The sequence below is a fragment of the Palaemon carinicauda genome, chromosome 3 (genome assembly GCF_036898095.1).
Source record: "Palaemon carinicauda isolate YSFRI2023 chromosome 3, ASM3689809v2, whole genome shotgun sequence".
Lineage (NCBI taxonomy): Eukaryota > Metazoa > Arthropoda > Malacostraca > Decapoda > Palaemonidae > Palaemon > Palaemon carinicauda.
Window position 1 is genome coordinate 149,048,012 of NC_090727.1, and position 18,978 is coordinate 149,066,989.

The following is an 18,978-nucleotide window of genomic DNA, read 5'->3' on the forward strand; positions in this document are numbered from 1 at the left end:
ACGGGGCCATTATTGTGTTGTTTTTTCTTTACTCTTTCCACCTCTCATAAACCAGTTACATTGGCTTCTCTATTTATATGTTTTTAGTACACACCTTGTTTCTTAATTCATGTGAATCCAACAACTGTATTGAATTTTTTAAATTTAGCATTCGGTTTCAAATTTATTTTTCTCGTAAGAGTCAGTGAGTATTATTGTTTTGCTTGGCTTTAGAAATTTTTGCTTATTTTGCTTACCATGCCCAGTAAGTCGGGATCTGTCTGGCTGGCTTGTATCTTATATGACGAAGACCTGCTTCTCTTGGGCCAGTCTTGCCAGGAATAGTAGTGTTCATTGAAACTGATATGTAAAACCGTTTCAATTGGAACTTTAAGATCAGTGGTTCCTGCACAATGAAAAAATATTCTATAAGTGCAGTACCCCCAAAATCATCTGCATTTTAAACACCTCTGCCTCTGGTTGTTTCTCCCTGCTTGCTTTCTTCTCAAGTGCCTTCAGCAAAGGAGCTACTTTCTTCAGACAAAACCTCTCCATTGTCGCCATGCCCCTGCCAAGAGTAAACAAAAATTGAACAAGAGGCTATGTTTGCATCCACAACTCTGCTCTTCACCCTCTTTTCCACCAGTGTCTTTTACTGTTGCATTATCAACCAGTACACTCTTAATATGTACATCTGCAAAGCAATCTACCAACTCCCAAAGTCAACTTGCTTGTAACATTTGTATATATTACTATTAATAATTATACAATGCAGTTTAGTGTAGTAAAGCACCTTAAAAGATTTATACGGTACATAAGAGAGAGGGAGAGGTGGGGATATTAACATTGCAAATACATTCAATTCTAATGTATTATACAGTACTCCAGAACTGTATATCATTATTATAGTAAAGTACATTTACTGCAGTAGTGTATTTTAAACTTAGAGTGAAATAACATTACTAAAGTGAATATTTACAAGTGCAAAAAAATCTGAATACTGTAGTTCATATCGCCTATATCTGTAGAATTCTTCAACTGTAGAGGACTCGGATTGAGCATAATGGCTGTGGATGAGGAGGTTTTACGATATCTTCAACACATTCTGAAATTTTGTTCTGCTTCTTTTCTCTTCCTTCATCAAGATTTAAGAAAGACCAAAGTATCCAAGGATAGATTTTTTTTATATCTTGTCCCAGTATCCAAGAATAGATTCTTCTTAAATTTTGTCATGTTATCATCAAGCCCTCTGAGAATGTGACAGAGGTTGATGAATCTCAGACAAAGATAAAGCCATCCACCCTCTTCAAGCAGGAACTTAGATAACATTCTAAGTTTACTAGATTTACTTATGCAATGTCACTCTTAAGTATCTAGATGTCTTTTTGTTACACCCAACTGTCACATCAGGTGCTGTCTTATTAAAAAGTAGGTATTTTGTATTTTCTTCCTCACTATCATACTCACCATCTTATATTACTAACATTTTGGAGGCATGTCTTTCTGGGGCATGTGACTCTACACTTCAAGCTGATGAGTATTCAATTATTTTTTCTCAAATATATCGTGAGATAAAAACAAGGTTCTTATAACCAAGCCCTTAGGAGAAAATGAGTTTTGATTTAATTCTTTACAATCCTCTCTGTAATTTTCCTTCATTCTCTCTCAATTAATCTATGATTATTAGTAATATTAGACAATTCTTTTATAACACAAAAGACACTTTTCAATACACACATCTAATCAGATTTTCTGGGCAGATGAAGAATAAGTAACAGATGAAGCTTTGTGTGTTGTTCCAGGAAGGTGAGCTGGGGAATTTCAATCTTGAACAGCATAATCTAGTGAGTAGGATTCTGTAGCACAGAAGTAGGGCAATCTATGATTATTGGGCTTGAATGAAAAACACTGGTTTTTTCCCCCCAATCAAGAGCCTTTTCTTCTGGCTTTCATCGAAGAAGTTTCAGCAGACAAAGGGGGAAAGATTCACAATCATTGGACTCTACTCAGAATGACAATCATGACCAATAAGTACCAAGTTCATCAAAAGAAAATCCAAGTGAAACATACTAATTAACACCAACTATGAACAAACCGGTAAATTTAAATACCTGTAAATCTCAAAAAAAATTTAAAATTCCAAGATAATCAGACACTTCAGCAAAATTATGTAAAAGTAGTTAATAAGAGATCCTTTTATGATACTTACTTTGAATAAATAACAATTATGTACCGAACAACAATTAAATCGTGTGCAATAAAAGTACAGTACAAGGTATCAAACACATGAAAATAACCATAATTTCCTTACCTAAGATAAACAATTAAAAACATAATACCGTACAAATATAAAATTACCGGTAACTTTATACAGTATCTTAATGCATAATTGGGATCTAGACCCATTGCTAATGTTATTAGTGCAGGTATTAAACATCAAGATCACAAAAAAACACCGTAAGCTAAATAATTTTCAAATTTTCTGACAGAACAGTGACTATGCAATCACAATGGGAACACTGCATTATCTATAACATCAAAGCCCTAAACTATATACAGTAAGAGGTATTCACCGAACAATCATGCACCATGCTTCCGTAAGAGGGTAACATGATAAGTTGTTTTATCCTAAAATAACTTAACTAAACACCATAACATTTATTGAAATTATAACTAATTCTCCAAGTGGATTTTTCTTATTACCAACTAATTTTGATTAAATTAAGGGTCTCATCACAAAACATGGCATACTGTGAATCTTAAGTTTTGAAGTACTGTACTGATCTCTCGAGACCCAACTTTCTTTGATGCTCAGAGAAATGAATGGTGCTTTACTTCTGTGCCGTTTTAAATGTTGAATACACCTATGTCTTCATTAAATTACAGCTTCCTTTACCTTCCAACAAGCAGTAGGTTTGATCTTTAAGGTTCAGTGTCTGAGTCTGGTAGCTCCTCAACACCAACCAATGGAAAATAAGGTATTTCAAACTAATATACAGTATACTGAATTTACAGAGCACTTAACCACTCTCGTAATTCAGCATGCAAAACTGCTATGGTGTAAAGCAATTATCTGGACTATAAAACATTTTCACAATAGCTAATGCGATGCTGGATAAGAGTTAAGAACTTACCCATTGGCAAAATAGTCATCTTTAGCTCTCATAAATTCAAATCTGTCTTTAAACAGTCTTTTAAATTCAAAGCATTCTAATGGACTATATCTAGAAAAAAACTACTAAATATAAGAACAGTAAATGAATCACTTAAAATACAACACTAAAAAAATTTATAAAATGAACACTTATGACAAGAAAAGCAGAATTACATCAAGCAAATAATTATCAGGAAAATTTCAATCTAAAACTGCCAGCAATGGTTAAACACTTGCACGACTAATGGTTGTTTAGATGGTTAATATACAATATTATCCTAGGGAAAATCCTTATATAAATCAATAGCAATCTAGCAAAATATTCTCATAAAAAATATAAACACTTTAAAGCACACTAAGAAATGGGATTTCCTACCAATCGGCCAAGGGTCTAAAATATGAGGGGTGTCTTAAATTTGCATACATCTTCATATCATCAAGGTAGCAAGGGAAAGTGCAAATAATTTAGTGGAAAACTCTTGAAGAAATGGTAGCTTATGTAGCAATAACCTGTGCTCAAAGATTTAAATAGCTTAAAAATTTGCCTACAACTAAATATTTACTCATACTGCATCCACAGCTAGCTTTACAAATAAGTCCCAATTATCCAGGAATGTTAAAAAGCAGCTTATTGCTACAAAAAGTTTTTACTCCTTCAAGCTTGTTAGTACCTGAAGTGGGTAAACAGGACCATAGAGTACATATGGAGGTATAAAAGATAAATTATGACCTCCACATGTTGGGTAGATGGACGATAAACGGCCCCCAAGGAAAGAGCTCCACATTGGCTACAAGAGGGGGGGAGGGGGCAAAACCATGGGTTAGTAAGATATAGAATTTATTAGTATTTATTTCTATGTAGCCATATCTTAATGTCTTTGTCTAGAGGATCATTTCAGTAAAATCCCAATTTATGTAAGTCTTAAAATGTCAGATCTAGTATCCTTGAAATCCTATAACTAAAATAAACTATTAATATTCCTTCTAGTTTCAAAGTCATAGTTGTTTACTGAGCCTACATGTACTTTTTGAAAGGCATAATGTATTGATCTTTTCCATTACTAAATCATCTTTTTCCCTCTATATCCTGACATGAAAAATATAGAGCTAATTAAAATTTCAATCCTAGAAATTAAAATGCATCTAAAAAGTAAGGATTAAAAAAAAAAAATAAGTACAGTATTATGAACCGGAAAACAAGTTTGTGTTTACTGTACTGTTACTGCCAGGAAAAGAATGAAAAATTTATTTCCCCATAAATAATGAATTTAACAAATATTCTTGTAATTTTTTACAGTTTTCAAAAAGAGGGCACAATTTTTTGAGTCAGGCAAGAGAACTTGAGGCACAGCAAATAACCTAACCATAAATAAAGCACAAAAGTTCTTAAAGTTTAAAATGTTAATCTATACAGTAAAAATCCCATTAGTATGAAATTGTATAACCTGTAAAACAGGCTTTCATTTTATAAACATAACTACTAGTATGAGAAACAGGTCATACTAATAACAATCAATACTTAATGCTAAATCAAAACCACAAGCTCCTATTGATAACAATGGAGCAGTTGCAAGATTACATCACCACTGTTGTACTTCTCCTATAATCTATAAAGTAGAAACCCTTTTCAAGCCAACACATAAAGCAAAGCTTGAAAAAGGTTAATGTTAATCAACAGAGTTCTAACCCACAATATCTCTTATCTATTGTGGTATAATATTGTATACTGTACTACAGTATGTGAAAGGTTAACAACGATAAATTACAATTCTTTGATAACCCTTTTTTCTGCTCTGTTAAGAAATAGAATACTGCTTTGGACACGAGAGCAAAATCTGAGGGAAATTGAAAGGTACCCAAATAATATCTACCGCATATCATTACTTTTAAAATGTTTTTATTTTCTATTATTGTTGGTTTCTCACTGGCTAAATCAAGCCCTGAATAAGAGAGAGAGAGAGAGAGAGAGAGAGAGAGAGAGAGAGAGAGAGAGAGAGAGAGAGAGAGAGAGAGAGAGAGAGAGAGAGAGAGAGCGCACTTCTGTGCAACTCTGTTACCAAAGAAAAATGGAAGAACTATAAAGCAAAGTACAGTAAAGCATAAATTCATGGCAACAAAACAAAGAGAGCGAGTTCACTGAAATCAGAAACGAGTTCACATTAAGAGGGATTGCTTCACTCATTAGTAAAATACCACTCATCAGGTCATTAGAATTGAGAACTTGATCAGGCTTGACCAACCAACATATATAAAAACAAATGTAAAACAAAGCATTTTGTTCCCTCATGGATACATCTAGTTTATATACAACTTTCGAGTCTGGAATTAAGACGGCATGAAAAATTTTCTTTTCTGTTGTGCAATCATTCTCCAATGAGAACAGAGCATAATGATACTGTACAACAATGATACAACAAGATTAATTAGAATTAGAATTGCTAATTATTACACGGAAAATTTTAGTGGAATATGTTTTTATTGTAATTAACTATCAATTATGATCTGACTTCATATCCAGTACCTTGCAACTGCTCAATCTATTTCCGCATGATATCGGACTAACATTTCCCTCAACTTCTTTTATGATATAGTACATGTACTGTTCACTAAATCAATTTGCAAAAAACTAAACTGTTGGTAAATTAAAAAAAAAAAAAAATAAATAAATAAATAAAAAAGACTTTTGGGAAATGATGATAAAAAATTTGCTAGTCAAATTAAGCATAGTATCTGTAGAAAATATACTGTACAAGAAACAACCTTCCTTCCTTCCTAGAAATACATTAAACCTTATGAGTAAAATTTTGCAACCAAATCAAAGTACTGTATCTATGAATATCAAAGGGACTGATGCACATGTACTAACACAAGCAGGCCCGGTAGTAACGGAACTTACAAAATCAATAATCATCTTAGGTTACGCTTGGCTGATGTTCCACTGACTGGATTATCTAAAAGAAGCCTATCAAAGTCATTGCATAATGAAACCCAATATTTTTCTACAGGGGAACTCATGGAATGATCATAAATTTCCCTAATTTACACTTATTTCAAATAGGCTAATCCTTTTGATTATGTGTCAGTGTGCTGACGAAGCACTGTAATTATTTTTTAAAATCTCTACAACCAAAATCAAACTGCATTTCCTCTAGAAGAATGACTCTCACAGCATGTAAAGTAATGCAGAAAGGCAATAGCAAAATCAGCATTTCAAAATAGATTAATAACCCTTATAAATGCCTAATCCTGAAGGAATGATCAACTTAGTTCATTCATATAATATACTTAATTACCCAACATATATCTAATTACACAACATATATCTAACTACTGTAGAGTATCTAAAACTGAATTCCTTAAGATATTCTCAATACAGTACTCAGACTTAATTACCAATTCTACGATAAGGCTTATCCCTATTGACAAAGACATGTCACCTGTGAAATCTGAAAGGCTTAACCATGTAGACATACTCAGGATTCGGGTGCTTGGCCCTTCTCAGTAAAATCATTCTGCTTAAAGAATTCCTAACCTCAAGAGATTTAACATTAGAAATATAAAATGTATTAAAACACACCTTAACATAGGAGAAAAATATACAGTATAAACTATGTTCAATCAAATTAATTACAGTAGCCCTACTGTACCTGATAGTGTGGGAGCATTTGATTTTCCTGTTGGTTCCTTAGTTCAGGGGGTACGGTATCAGGATGGGGAGGAGGTGGAGGACAGTTCTTGATTCTGGGATCTTCCCATGATGTTTTTTTAGTTACATGGTCAACAAAGAAACTGCAAAAAATAAACAAAGTAAGTGGTCTACACTATGCGAAAGATAATAAAACATCTATCAGCATCCAAACTCATCCAAGCAATTGTTACAATAAGATCTCGGGTATAATAATAATTTAATGTAAGAGTATTTGCTTTAAAACACATGTTTTTCAAGAGGAATCAATTTCAAAACTTGATGGATATTGTATATTGTAATATATATGCCCTTAGATGATGCATAAAATAACTGTACAGTATTGCATTTCTTAGCCAGTGAGGTGTTACTGTATATAAGCATAATGGCTGCAACACTTACCTGACATTCGGTAAATAATTGGCAATACTGAGTAATGCACTATGCTTGCTTGTACAATTGCAGAAATGAGTTCCTGTACCCATTGTGGTAAGCATTCCCTCTAACTGGCAACGTCACATTAGAACTACTCAAATGTTGTAAATTAACTGTGTGTGTCTTGTTTAGGTGTGAGCTGCCAAGAGGTTCACAGGTATTTGGAAGTGCATGGGAGGCTTGACAGTATTCATAATTAAGAAGTGAAAATAAATATAGCATTTGTATGTACCACATGTTAAAACAAGATAGTAACAGCAGAGAAAAGCCAAGACGTATCATTTAGAGTAGGGGCTTTCAGCTTCCTCTTCTCCATCAGCATTCCCATGTGAATGTGTGCTCTCTTCTCCCTCTTTCAGACACAAGAGAGAAGGGGGTGGAATATCAAAGTCCTCACACTAGATAAAATCTTGTCTTCTCTTAAATATTATAATTTTGTTATCTTGTCTTCTCATAAATATTATCATTTTGTTGTGATATCTTGGTTTAACAACATGTGGTACATATACAAGCTGCATTCATTTTCACCTCCCAATTATTAAAACTGTAAAGCCTTTACACTTCCTAAATATCAATGAACTACTCAGCCACTCACACCCAATCATGACGAACACCGTTCATTCACAACAATTGAGTAATAGTACTGCGGCAATGCCAGCTGTAGGGAAAGCTAACCACAGTGGGCATGAGCAGTTATTTCCACAACTGTACCTATCACTCATCCAACCTTCATGGTTTCAATAGTAAATAATTCTAGAGACTGAAAATGGAGAAATGTTGAAACTCAGGTGGAAACACAAAAATGTTTTTCCCTCTTTCAAGAACACTTTACATCAACTTAATACATAGCGATGTAAGAAATGACACAAATCAAGCAAAAGATTGGTCCTTGTTAATTTTGTTTAGTGATGATGACACACTTTGACAAACAAAAGGATAAAGTGTGGTACAGTAAAAGAACGCAAGTTTAGGCTAGTTCTTATGTAAGCAAACATCAGAAATGATTCCAAGTAATTTGTATTTTTCCTGGCTATAAAAAACTAAGTCCTTTAATAGTAGTAAGCTTTCAGTTAGGCTGGATACACCAGTTAAAATTTTAACGAGGTGGCATTAATTACTGCTGGGTAGCGGCACCCTACAGATAACAGAGCTTGCACTTTGACCTTAAACCTAGGGCTTGCAGGATGGTTTGAGGTGGACTCAGGTTTGTTTAGTTAGAAAAAATACAAATCACTTTAAAAACTTTGTAATTTGTACCTACACAAGTAAAAATTCTCGTCCTTTAATAGAAGACTCATCCTTAAAAGGGAGGAAATCTCTATAAACAACTGGCTGGTTTACTTTCCAAGAAAATGACAATGTACTTTGGTCCTGTAGAGGTGCAAAAGTGGTGACTCGTGTCAACTTCCTGACAACCTGTGTACATGAAGATGAGGCAGGTTCACTACCAGAGACTGGTAGACTGTCAAGAAGGAATATATCTGTAAAGGATATTTTACCTAAATGTATGGTATTTATGAGAACCCATATGGGAATCGTCTTCCCCTGAAATATTTATTTCAATATTTTGTTTACATTTTACAAACCAGACTATCTCCTCCTGTTCGTGCGTTTGTGCATAGCTTGTTGAGAGATAACGACTTTATACTGTTATTCCTGCACACAAGCCATCCTTCCATTTCCTTTCTACCAATGGATTTACTCCTGTTTGTTCATTTGTAAGTAGCTCTTCCTCCTACCTCCCCCTACCATATGACGAAGTTTGCCGTATTTGGCACGTTTGTATGCTTGTGTGATGTAGGCCGCTTTGCGACACATGCCCCATTTTCTTACGACAACTCCTCAGTTCCTTTGTAGCTGTGTTGGGTGTGCATTTTGAAAAATACAGTGTAATGGCTGCCATTATGGCTATATAGATGCTACAGTATTACGAAGTTTCACGGTGATTATTACGGTATACCTAGTGTAGAAAATTTTTTTAAAAGCTCACCGAGTTATCCCCCAAAGTTTAAAGTATCCCAAGAGCGATTCTGAGTTAGCTTTTAGGGAAGACCAGCACATTTTCTACAGTACCTCAACTGTAAAGACTGCCAAGATAAAAAATAGACATGTTAATGTCAATCATACGGTAAGGAATTATTTATGATTTACTTTTAGATTTTGTGACCTGGGTAGGGTATGGAGATCTTGCCCCCCATCTAGGTCTGTGACCTGGGTAGGTTTGTGACCTGGGAAGGGGGTTGGGGGGGCTTTCTTAAAGCTAGGTCTGTGACCTGGGAACCACTAGGTTAGGTTAGGTGGGTTTGTTATGTTCTTTGTCCTTTTAAAAATCTTGTGTGTTAAACAATAGTTTTTTTTCTGTTTTCAACCACCCAAAGTCCCAGGTTCCCACCTGTGTCCGTCGGGAAGGGGGGATAGCAAGAGAATAGTTTATTTGCGGTAAAAATAACAGGTCAAATTTGTTGAAAGCACATTATTTACTATAGGAAAAGTTGTTTTTTCTCCTGGAAATAAAGTTCCGCGCTGTTCTATAATTTTACCAAGAGTAAAAGATCAAAGCCTTAGGTTAGGTCGCAAAAGCATGTCCACACTTCATGCGGCTGAAGACAAAAGTGAAGTCTCTTCAACAAGCAGATGAGCAGGCTTACTCGCCACCACACACCACCTGATGTTAAGAAAATTCAATGGCCGTTCCAGCTCTGCTGAAGACATTCCCTATTTTAAAGGACTAAAGGTTTGTATAAGCATAAGAAATAATGCAATAACCAATATATAATAAATTAGAGCAATGGCTATTATAGCAATGCCATAGCAGATCAGTACCTCAATTGTGAAGCTATTACATGGCCTCCTTAGGCCTTATTTTTCATGTCACTTTATCAAATTCTAAATTTACTTAAGCTATGACCTCTAAAATCAAACATTCCGTCCCACTACAGTATAGTACTGTATACAATATCAATTAATTTAGGAGGAACCCCAGTAAACAAAAAAAAATGGTTATATGGGTACTTCTAACAATTAACCTAGTCAACACAGACTTTAATTCTGTGGTGTAAAGTTAAGCTGAATTCTGACATCTCAGTAAAGTACACTAAAATTTTAAAGTAATGGGCAGTGATATCTCCTAAAGTAAACTAATAAACATGCCTTGTCCAAAATGACCAGGCCAAATACGTAATGTCTAAACATTATGTTAACAGTACATATATAGGAAAATATTCTCAATTGTTATAAAATTATATTCTACCATTATGTAATAATAAGGAGGAAAGTACAAGCCCAATATGAGGCGGTTAAACGTTGGTAAATATTTCAAATATTAACAATCCTTAATGTACAGTGTGGTATGATTCTTTATTGACAAAACATAGTTTGAGCCATAAGATCCCTCTATATGCAATTCATCAGTTTTAGTATAAAAAAATAACTTCCTTGCTTATTCTCGCTAGAAATTAAAGTATCATATATTTACCCTTACATAAACTGACCTACCAAAGGATATGTTCTTACCCATACATAAAAATATCCCTGAACATGCGCAAGGGTATGAATATGCTATATCAATCAATCTACCCATATATATATATATATATATATATATATATATATATATATATATATATATATATATATATATATATATATATATATATATATTTGTTGACAGTTCACCTGCCTTTCCTCTAAATCTTTCTACTTAGCCTACTCCATATTTTGTTAAAAAAAAAACATAGCCCCTTTTTTACAGTACGACAAAACCCATGCCGTCTGGTCAATATTTTACATGATTTAACAAACTTCTATTGCAGCAGTATAATGTAGCGTAAACTATAAAGTAAATAATTGAAAGAATCATCTATATTATCAGCATATTCTGTAAACAGGCTTTATATGCTAACACCCTCGGAATACTGTACATAAAAAATCAAGAGAACAGTCGAGATTAATTGAATTTGGGATAGCATCAACAATTATTGAAATAACCAAGAATTTTTTATCATTATGAAAATGGGTGATAAACCACTCACTATCTGCCGGTTCTAGAATCAAATCTAACTTCCCATCCTTGAGGAAGCCCTTGAAATACGTCCCACCTTCCCGCCATCTTGACGTCGTCTGGTTTGTTATGGCAGACGACACAGGCAGCGTCGTTTACTAAATCCACACTTTTATTGATCGTCTTTAGTAATCTGTTTTTTCATAAAAGTTTTGCTAATTATTTAGAAAATAGTTTCGTGTATAAAAATTGTCTTATCAATACAATTATTATTGTTCAAGTGCATTATAAAAGTTATGATTATTGAAATAATTATAGCCAATAGGAAACCTTCGTGATATTTGTAAACAAGGCTGTTTTTCTGTGAATGAACGTAACAGCTGTAGTTTGACAGGTGCGTTGTTTCCAAAAACATAGAACCAATGCTCTTAGGATACCGCAAATGACACTGGCATTACAATTTAATACAATTAAACAAAGTTAGTTGATTTTGCACTTAACTGGGCTATGGTAAATATTTTGGGGTAACAACACCACCACCAAAATACTAATTTCGCAGTAGACTATCCATCTGCAATTTACGGAACCACCTACTTAGAAAATGTCTAAACACTTGACATAACGCAAAAAATTATCCTGACGATACTGAAAACCCGAATTGCATCAACATACAAATAATTTCCTTAAGCTTCCAATGGAAGCATATTTGTCAAAATATAAACATTTAGAAAAACAATTTTCTATAAATTCATTATCTCTTACCATGGACTTATCATGTGACCTTCAAAAATATGTTTTCAAAATATCTTGAAATAATGTCATTTTTCATCTATGTTTTTTGTTTTTTATTCGCTGCCTAAAGTTGATTACAATTCTTATTATCAGCTTTTTAACATTACACAAGACTTCATAGAATAATGAAAATTTCATTTGCTTGTATTTTAAATACTTAAAAGAATCTGAAAATTTTCCAACCAATTCTATTTACAATTTCCGTTGGATCCGAAAAAAATAGTCATGAACAAAACAGAATAAATTATTTGTATGTTAAAAACGGAATCTTTCTAAATGACAAATAAAGCTTAGTTCATCCTCAAAAAGGACATTTTAAACTAAATACGGCAAAAAAAATATTAAAATAAATATTTATCTAGTCTGTCATTGTTAACCTATAGTGAAATAAATAAATGCAAGGAAAAACAAGTTATACAATATTTGCTATCATTATCATCATTGTCATAGTACTTATATCATTGTAATTATGATCTTGATTATAATTATGATTACAAAACTAATTGTATGATTATAGTCAATCATAATTGTAGTTGATTATAAATATAAGCATAATTGTGATTATGAATATAATAATCATAACCATGATTATAATCATAGTTATAGTTACAACAACAGTTATTACTTCCGCCAACGAAGTTGGAAGGTTATGTTTTACCCAGTGTGTGTAGGTTTGTTTGTGTGGGAGTGTGTGTTTGTTTGTGAAAAGCTTCCTGGTCTCAATTTTAATGGTAGAGTAATGAGGCATTTCAGGGATTAACTTATATAAAAAAGCTGGAAATTATTACATTGTGGAAAGTCAAGGTCACGGCCAAGCAATGTGTCCAATTCGCGTAATCAGCCCTAAGTTTAGACATAGTTGTCACAGAGACTTCAAACTTGGTTTATATTTGATTATATGAAAATGAACTCCAATGAATACATGTTAAGATAGAAGGTCAAGGTCAAAATCAAGCAAAATGTCAAGTTCCAGTCATCAACCATATGGTCACAATATTAATCGTACACTAGTGAAGCTTGTAGGGATCTAAACTGTTATGTAAGGTGCTGGAAATGATAAAATTTGGGAAGGTCAAAGGTCAAGGTCACGGATGAGCAAAACGTTCAAAATCAGTTCAAAATGTCGAGAAATAAGCTTTACTGACGGAGGTCTGCGTTCTACTGAGTGTCCCTCTAGTTATTACTGTTGTTGTTATGAATTATTATTGTTATTGTTATTTCAATAGAAGGTAATATGAATTTGGTTATATATAAACAAGGCATTTGCATAACAGACAGAAGTAGTCATGAAAAAATAATTAATAAGGATCACAATTATTTATAAAATATTGATACAAAGACAGTATCCAAAGGCGAAAAAATACTTAATATTTTATTTTCCAACTTGCTTTTGGTGTCATTTTATTTCATGCTAAATTCTATCTTTACTATCCGCTAAATGAGGGATTCTTCGATGATGAAAGTACAGTATCCCAAATCCTCGAATGCTTTTTCAGTATGGTATTCACAATACATACTCGTTTGATTTTACCTAATCTCTTAAATTCAACTTTACTTTGGCTTAGTTCTCTGATAATTTCTAATATTTTTTTTTCAAATAACTGGAAAATTATAGTTTTTAAAGTTATTGATTAAATTGTCAGTTTAAATAGAAATTTCATAATCTATCTGATATCTTTCGTTGGCTGGGCAAGTTTATCTCTAATCCTGTTTGATAAAATTTACCTTTTTCGAATAGATTTATTTTTTATGGTTTTGAGAGTAAACCAAGCTTTGATTCGAAAGGTAATAATCTCTTCCAATTCGAGAGAGAATTTTAATATGAACTGTCGATTCTAAAGTCCTGGAGTCGCCAATTACCTCCGCCAACGAAGTTGTAAGGAGGTTATGTTTTTGTCCGTTTGTGTGTGCGTGTTTCTTTGTTAACAGCTTTCTAGCCACTCTTTTAATCGTAGAGTAATGAAACTTACAGGAATTAACTGTTATGTAAAAAGCTGAAATGATTAAATTTTTGAAGGTCAAGGTCAAAGGGCAAGGTCACGGTCAAGCAAAAGGTCCAATTCACGTAAACAGTCATAGTCTGGACATCGATGTCATGCAGAATTAAACTTGGTTCATATTTGAGTGTATGAAAATCCACGAAAATTAATAAATGTTAAAGTCAAAGATCAAGGTCAAGTTGAGCGAAAGGTCGAGAAATAAGCTGCCGCGGCGGAGGTCTACACTCTACTAAGTGCCCCTCTCGTTTGTTTATGCGTAAGGAATGTATTCTTATTACACTCTTGGCATTATTATGAAGAATATAAAGAACATTAAATAGAAAATATACGTTTTTGAGGGATGGAGATAAACGATCTTGAAAGATTCTCACTCGTTATCTTAACCATACATTTAGATTTACTTGTATAAGTTATGAAAAAGTTTGAAATGTAGGAACTTCGGAAATATCTTTCAAGAACAAATATCAATCCTATTTACTCATCATTAACTTCAATAACGTAAAAAGCATCGTAGACACTATAATATCGAGAGCTTAGTTCACCAAACTTTCAACTGGGCTCCACAAGGCACTAAAAGAGTTGGAAGACCCAGGCCTGCATGGCGGAGAACTATAAAGTGTGAAGTAGGATATGATGAATAGAGAAATATTGATTTAAAAACTCATGATAGAGACGACTGGCCTATATTGGCCTTGCGACTGGCGAAATATAACCGAGGCCCTTTGCGTCAATAGGCGTGGAAGGAGATGATGATGATGGTTAGTTAAGCAAGCTGAAAAAATAGTCATGCAGCAACGTCTATCTCAAGAGGTTATTATTATTATTATTATTATTATTATTATTATTATTATTATTATTATTATTATTATTATTATTATTAGCTAAGCTGTAACCCTATTTGGAAAAGCAGGATGATATAAGCCCAAGTGCTCCAACGTGAAAAAAATAGCCTAGTGAGGAAAGGATATAAATAGACAAGAGAAGTAAAGAATAATTAAAATAACATTCTAAGAACAGTAACACCATTAAAAAATCTTTCATATGTAAACTATAAAATGAGACTTACATCACCCTGTTCAACATGGAAAATAGAAAAAAAAAAACATTTGCTGTAAGTTTGAACTTCTGACGAGAAGGAAAGAGAAAAGTGAAGGAAGTAAAGGAAGTTAGTCCCACGAAGTGAAAGGCGACGCCAAGCGGTGACTGGGGACATTGCTCAAACTAGTCAGGATGAAAGGGAGTGAAAGTAGAGATTTGGGAGAGACCCCGACAACGGGTAGAGCCTCCATTGCGTTAAGAGTCGATCATTGAACATCTGTTGGTGCGTTGGGCCGGAGAAGTTTCTTATGCCCCATTCTTAATTTCATAACTTCAGATACAAGGGATGGTCGTACGAATGACCTCAGCCTTTATGGATAATTAAAAATGATTACACGCACGTATATGTATATCATTTCTGCTTGTATACATTACTGCGAAATGTAAAACATGGATTTAATTATACCCCATCGTGGTAGATAATAATGGCACGATGAAAATAGCAGATAGAATCAATTTGATTTATCCATTTCAACATTCGTAGATTTTTATGGAATTTTTAAAACACTATAAAACACACACATATGTATATACATATATATGTGTGTCTGTGTGCGTGTAGTGTGTATCACACTGTATATATATTATATTATACAGTATATATATACATATATATATATATATATATATATATATATATATATATATATATATATATATATATATATATATATATATATATATATATATCATTGTGTATATACACACACACACACACACACACACATATATATATATATATATATATATATATATATATATATATATATATATATATATATATATATATATATATATCATTGTGTATATACACATACATATATATATATATATATATATATATATATATATATATATATATATATATATATATATATATATATATATATATATATATATATACACATTCTATTTATCAAGACACTTCCCACTATTTTGGGGGGTAGCCAACATCAAACAAAGGAATAAAAGGGAACCTTTCCTCTCTCTGCTTCTCCCAGCCTGACGAGGGATTCAGCTGAGTCTGGCTGATATTGCTAGGGTGCTACAGCCCACCCTTCCCCCGTTATCCACCACAAATTAAGTTTCATACGCTGAATATCCTACGGCTGCTACCTCCGTGGTTACCAAGGCGACCGGAGGAAGCAGCAGGGTCTACCGGGACTGCGTCACAATCGCTCACCATTCATTCCTATTTCTAGCTCGCTCTCTTGCCTCTCTCACATCTATCCTCCTATCACCCAAAGGTTTCTTCACTCCATCCCTCCACCCAAACCTTGGCCTTCCTCTTGTACTTTTCCCATCAACTCTTGCATTCATCACCTTTTTTAGTAGACAGCCACTTTCCATTCTCTCAACATGGCCAAACCACCTTAACACATTCATATCCACTCTAGCTGCTAACTCATTTCTTACACCGGTTCTCTCCCTCACCACTTCGTTCCTAACCCTATCTACTCGAGATACACCAGCCATACTCCTCAGTCACTTCATCTTAAACACATTAAATTTCTATCTCTGTCACTTTCATTCTCCATAACTCCAATCGATACATCACAGTTGGTACAATCACTCTCTCATACAGAACTCTCTATAGATTCATGCCTAATCCTCTGTTCTTTACCAGTCCCTTCACTGCCCCCAACACTTTGCATCCTGCATTAACTCTCTGACGTACATCTGCTTCCACTCCACCATTTTCTGCAACAACAGACCCCAAGTACTTAAACTGATATACTTCCTCAAGTAACTTGAATGACATTCAGCCTCACACCACCCTCCCTTTTCGTGCATCTCATAACCTTACTCTTACCCACATTAACTCTCAACTTCCTTCACTCACATACCCTTCCAAACTGTCCCTAATCGACCAAGCCTCTCTTACGAGTCTGCAACCAGTACAGTATCATCTGGAAGCAGCAACCGATTTACCCCCCCCCCCCCACCCCATACATGATCATTCTCATCTATCAGTTTCAATCCTCGTCCAAGCACTCGAGCATTCATTTCTTTCACCACTCCATCAACATGCAAGTTAAACAACCACACATGACACATCCCTGTCTCAGCCTCACTCTCACTGGAAACCACTCGCTCCCTTCATTTCCTATCCTAACACACGTTTTACTACCTATGTAGAATCTCTTCACTGCTTGCAACAACCTCTCACCAGTTCGATATAACCTCATCTCATTACACATTGCTTCCCTATTAACTCTATCATACGCTTTCTCCAGATCCATAAACCCCTTGCTTTTTGCTAATATAAATATATATAAATATATATATGCATATATATATATATATATATATATATATATATATATATATATATATATATATATATATATATATATACACATATATATATATATATATATATATATATATATATATATATATATATATATATATATATATATATATATATACATATATATATACATATATATATACACATATAGGCTACATATATATGCGTATATTATTATTATTATTACTTACTAAGCTACAACCCTAGTTGGAAAAGCAGTATACTATAAGCCCTGGGGCTCCAACAGGGAAAATAGCTCAGTGAGGAAAGGAAAAAAGGAAAATAAAATATTCTAAGAAGAGTAACAACAATAAATATCTCCTATATAAACTATAAAAACTTTAACAAAACAAAAGGAAGAGAAATAAGATAGGAGAGTGTGCACGAGTGTACCCTCAAGCAAGAGAACTCTAACCCAAGACAGTGAAAGGCCATGGTACAGAGGCTATGGCACTACCCAAGACTAGAGAACAGTGGTTTGATTTTGGAATGTCCTTCTCCTAGAAGAGCTGCTTACCATAGCTAAAGAGTCTCTTCTACCCTTACCAAGAGGAAAGTGGCACTGAACAATTACAGTGCAATAACCCCTTGGGTGATGAAGAATTGTTTGGTAATCTGTGTTGTCAGGTGTATGAGGATAGAGGAGAATATGTAAAGAATATGCCAGACTATTCAGTGTGTATGTAGGCAAAGGGAAAATGAACCGTAACCAGAGAGGAGGATCCAATGTAGTACTGTCTGGCCAGTCAAAAAAACCCATAACTCTCTAGCGGTAGTATCTCAACGGGTGGCTGGTGCCCTGGCCAACCTACTACCTATGTATATATATATATATATATATATATATATATATATATATATATATATATATATATATATATATATATGTATACATACAGTATACATGTATATATATGCATATATACATAAAATATTTATATATAACCTATATACATATATATATATATATATATATATATATATATATATATATATATATATATATATATATACATACACACTATACATATATATATGCATCTATATACACACAGTATATGTGTATATATGCATATATACATATGTAAAATATTTATATATAATCTATATACACAATATATATATATATATATATATATATATATATATATATATATATATATATATATATATATATATATATATATATATATATGAATATATAAATATACATACCCACATTATATACATATATATATATATACACACACACACACACACATATATATATATATATATATATATATACATATATATATATTATTATTATTACTATCCAAGCTACAACCCTAGTTGGAAAAGCAAGATGCTATAAGCCCAGGGGCTCCAACAGGGAAAAATAGCTCAGTGAGGAAAGGAAATAAGGAAAAAAATAAATGAAGAGAACAAATTAACAATAAATCATTCTAAAATAAGAAACAACGTCAAAACAGACATGTCATATAATAAACTATCAACAACATCAAAAACAAATATGTCATA

The 18,978-nt window shown here is 33.2% G+C and overlaps 1 protein-coding gene across 1 annotated transcript in view; it reads right to left on the minus strand.

Moving 5' to 3' along the window:
- LOC137638624 (uncharacterized) overlaps positions 1 to 18,978 on the minus strand; it is a 61,426-nt gene that overhangs the window by 39,693 nt on the left and 2,755 nt on the right. The window contains 3 exon segments of the mRNA XM_068370877.1: positions 3,805 to 3,921; positions 6,781 to 6,922; positions 11,285 to 11,446. Coding sequence (XP_068226978.1) covers positions 3,805 to 3,921; positions 6,781 to 6,922; positions 11,285 to 11,446 — 421 coding nt within the window.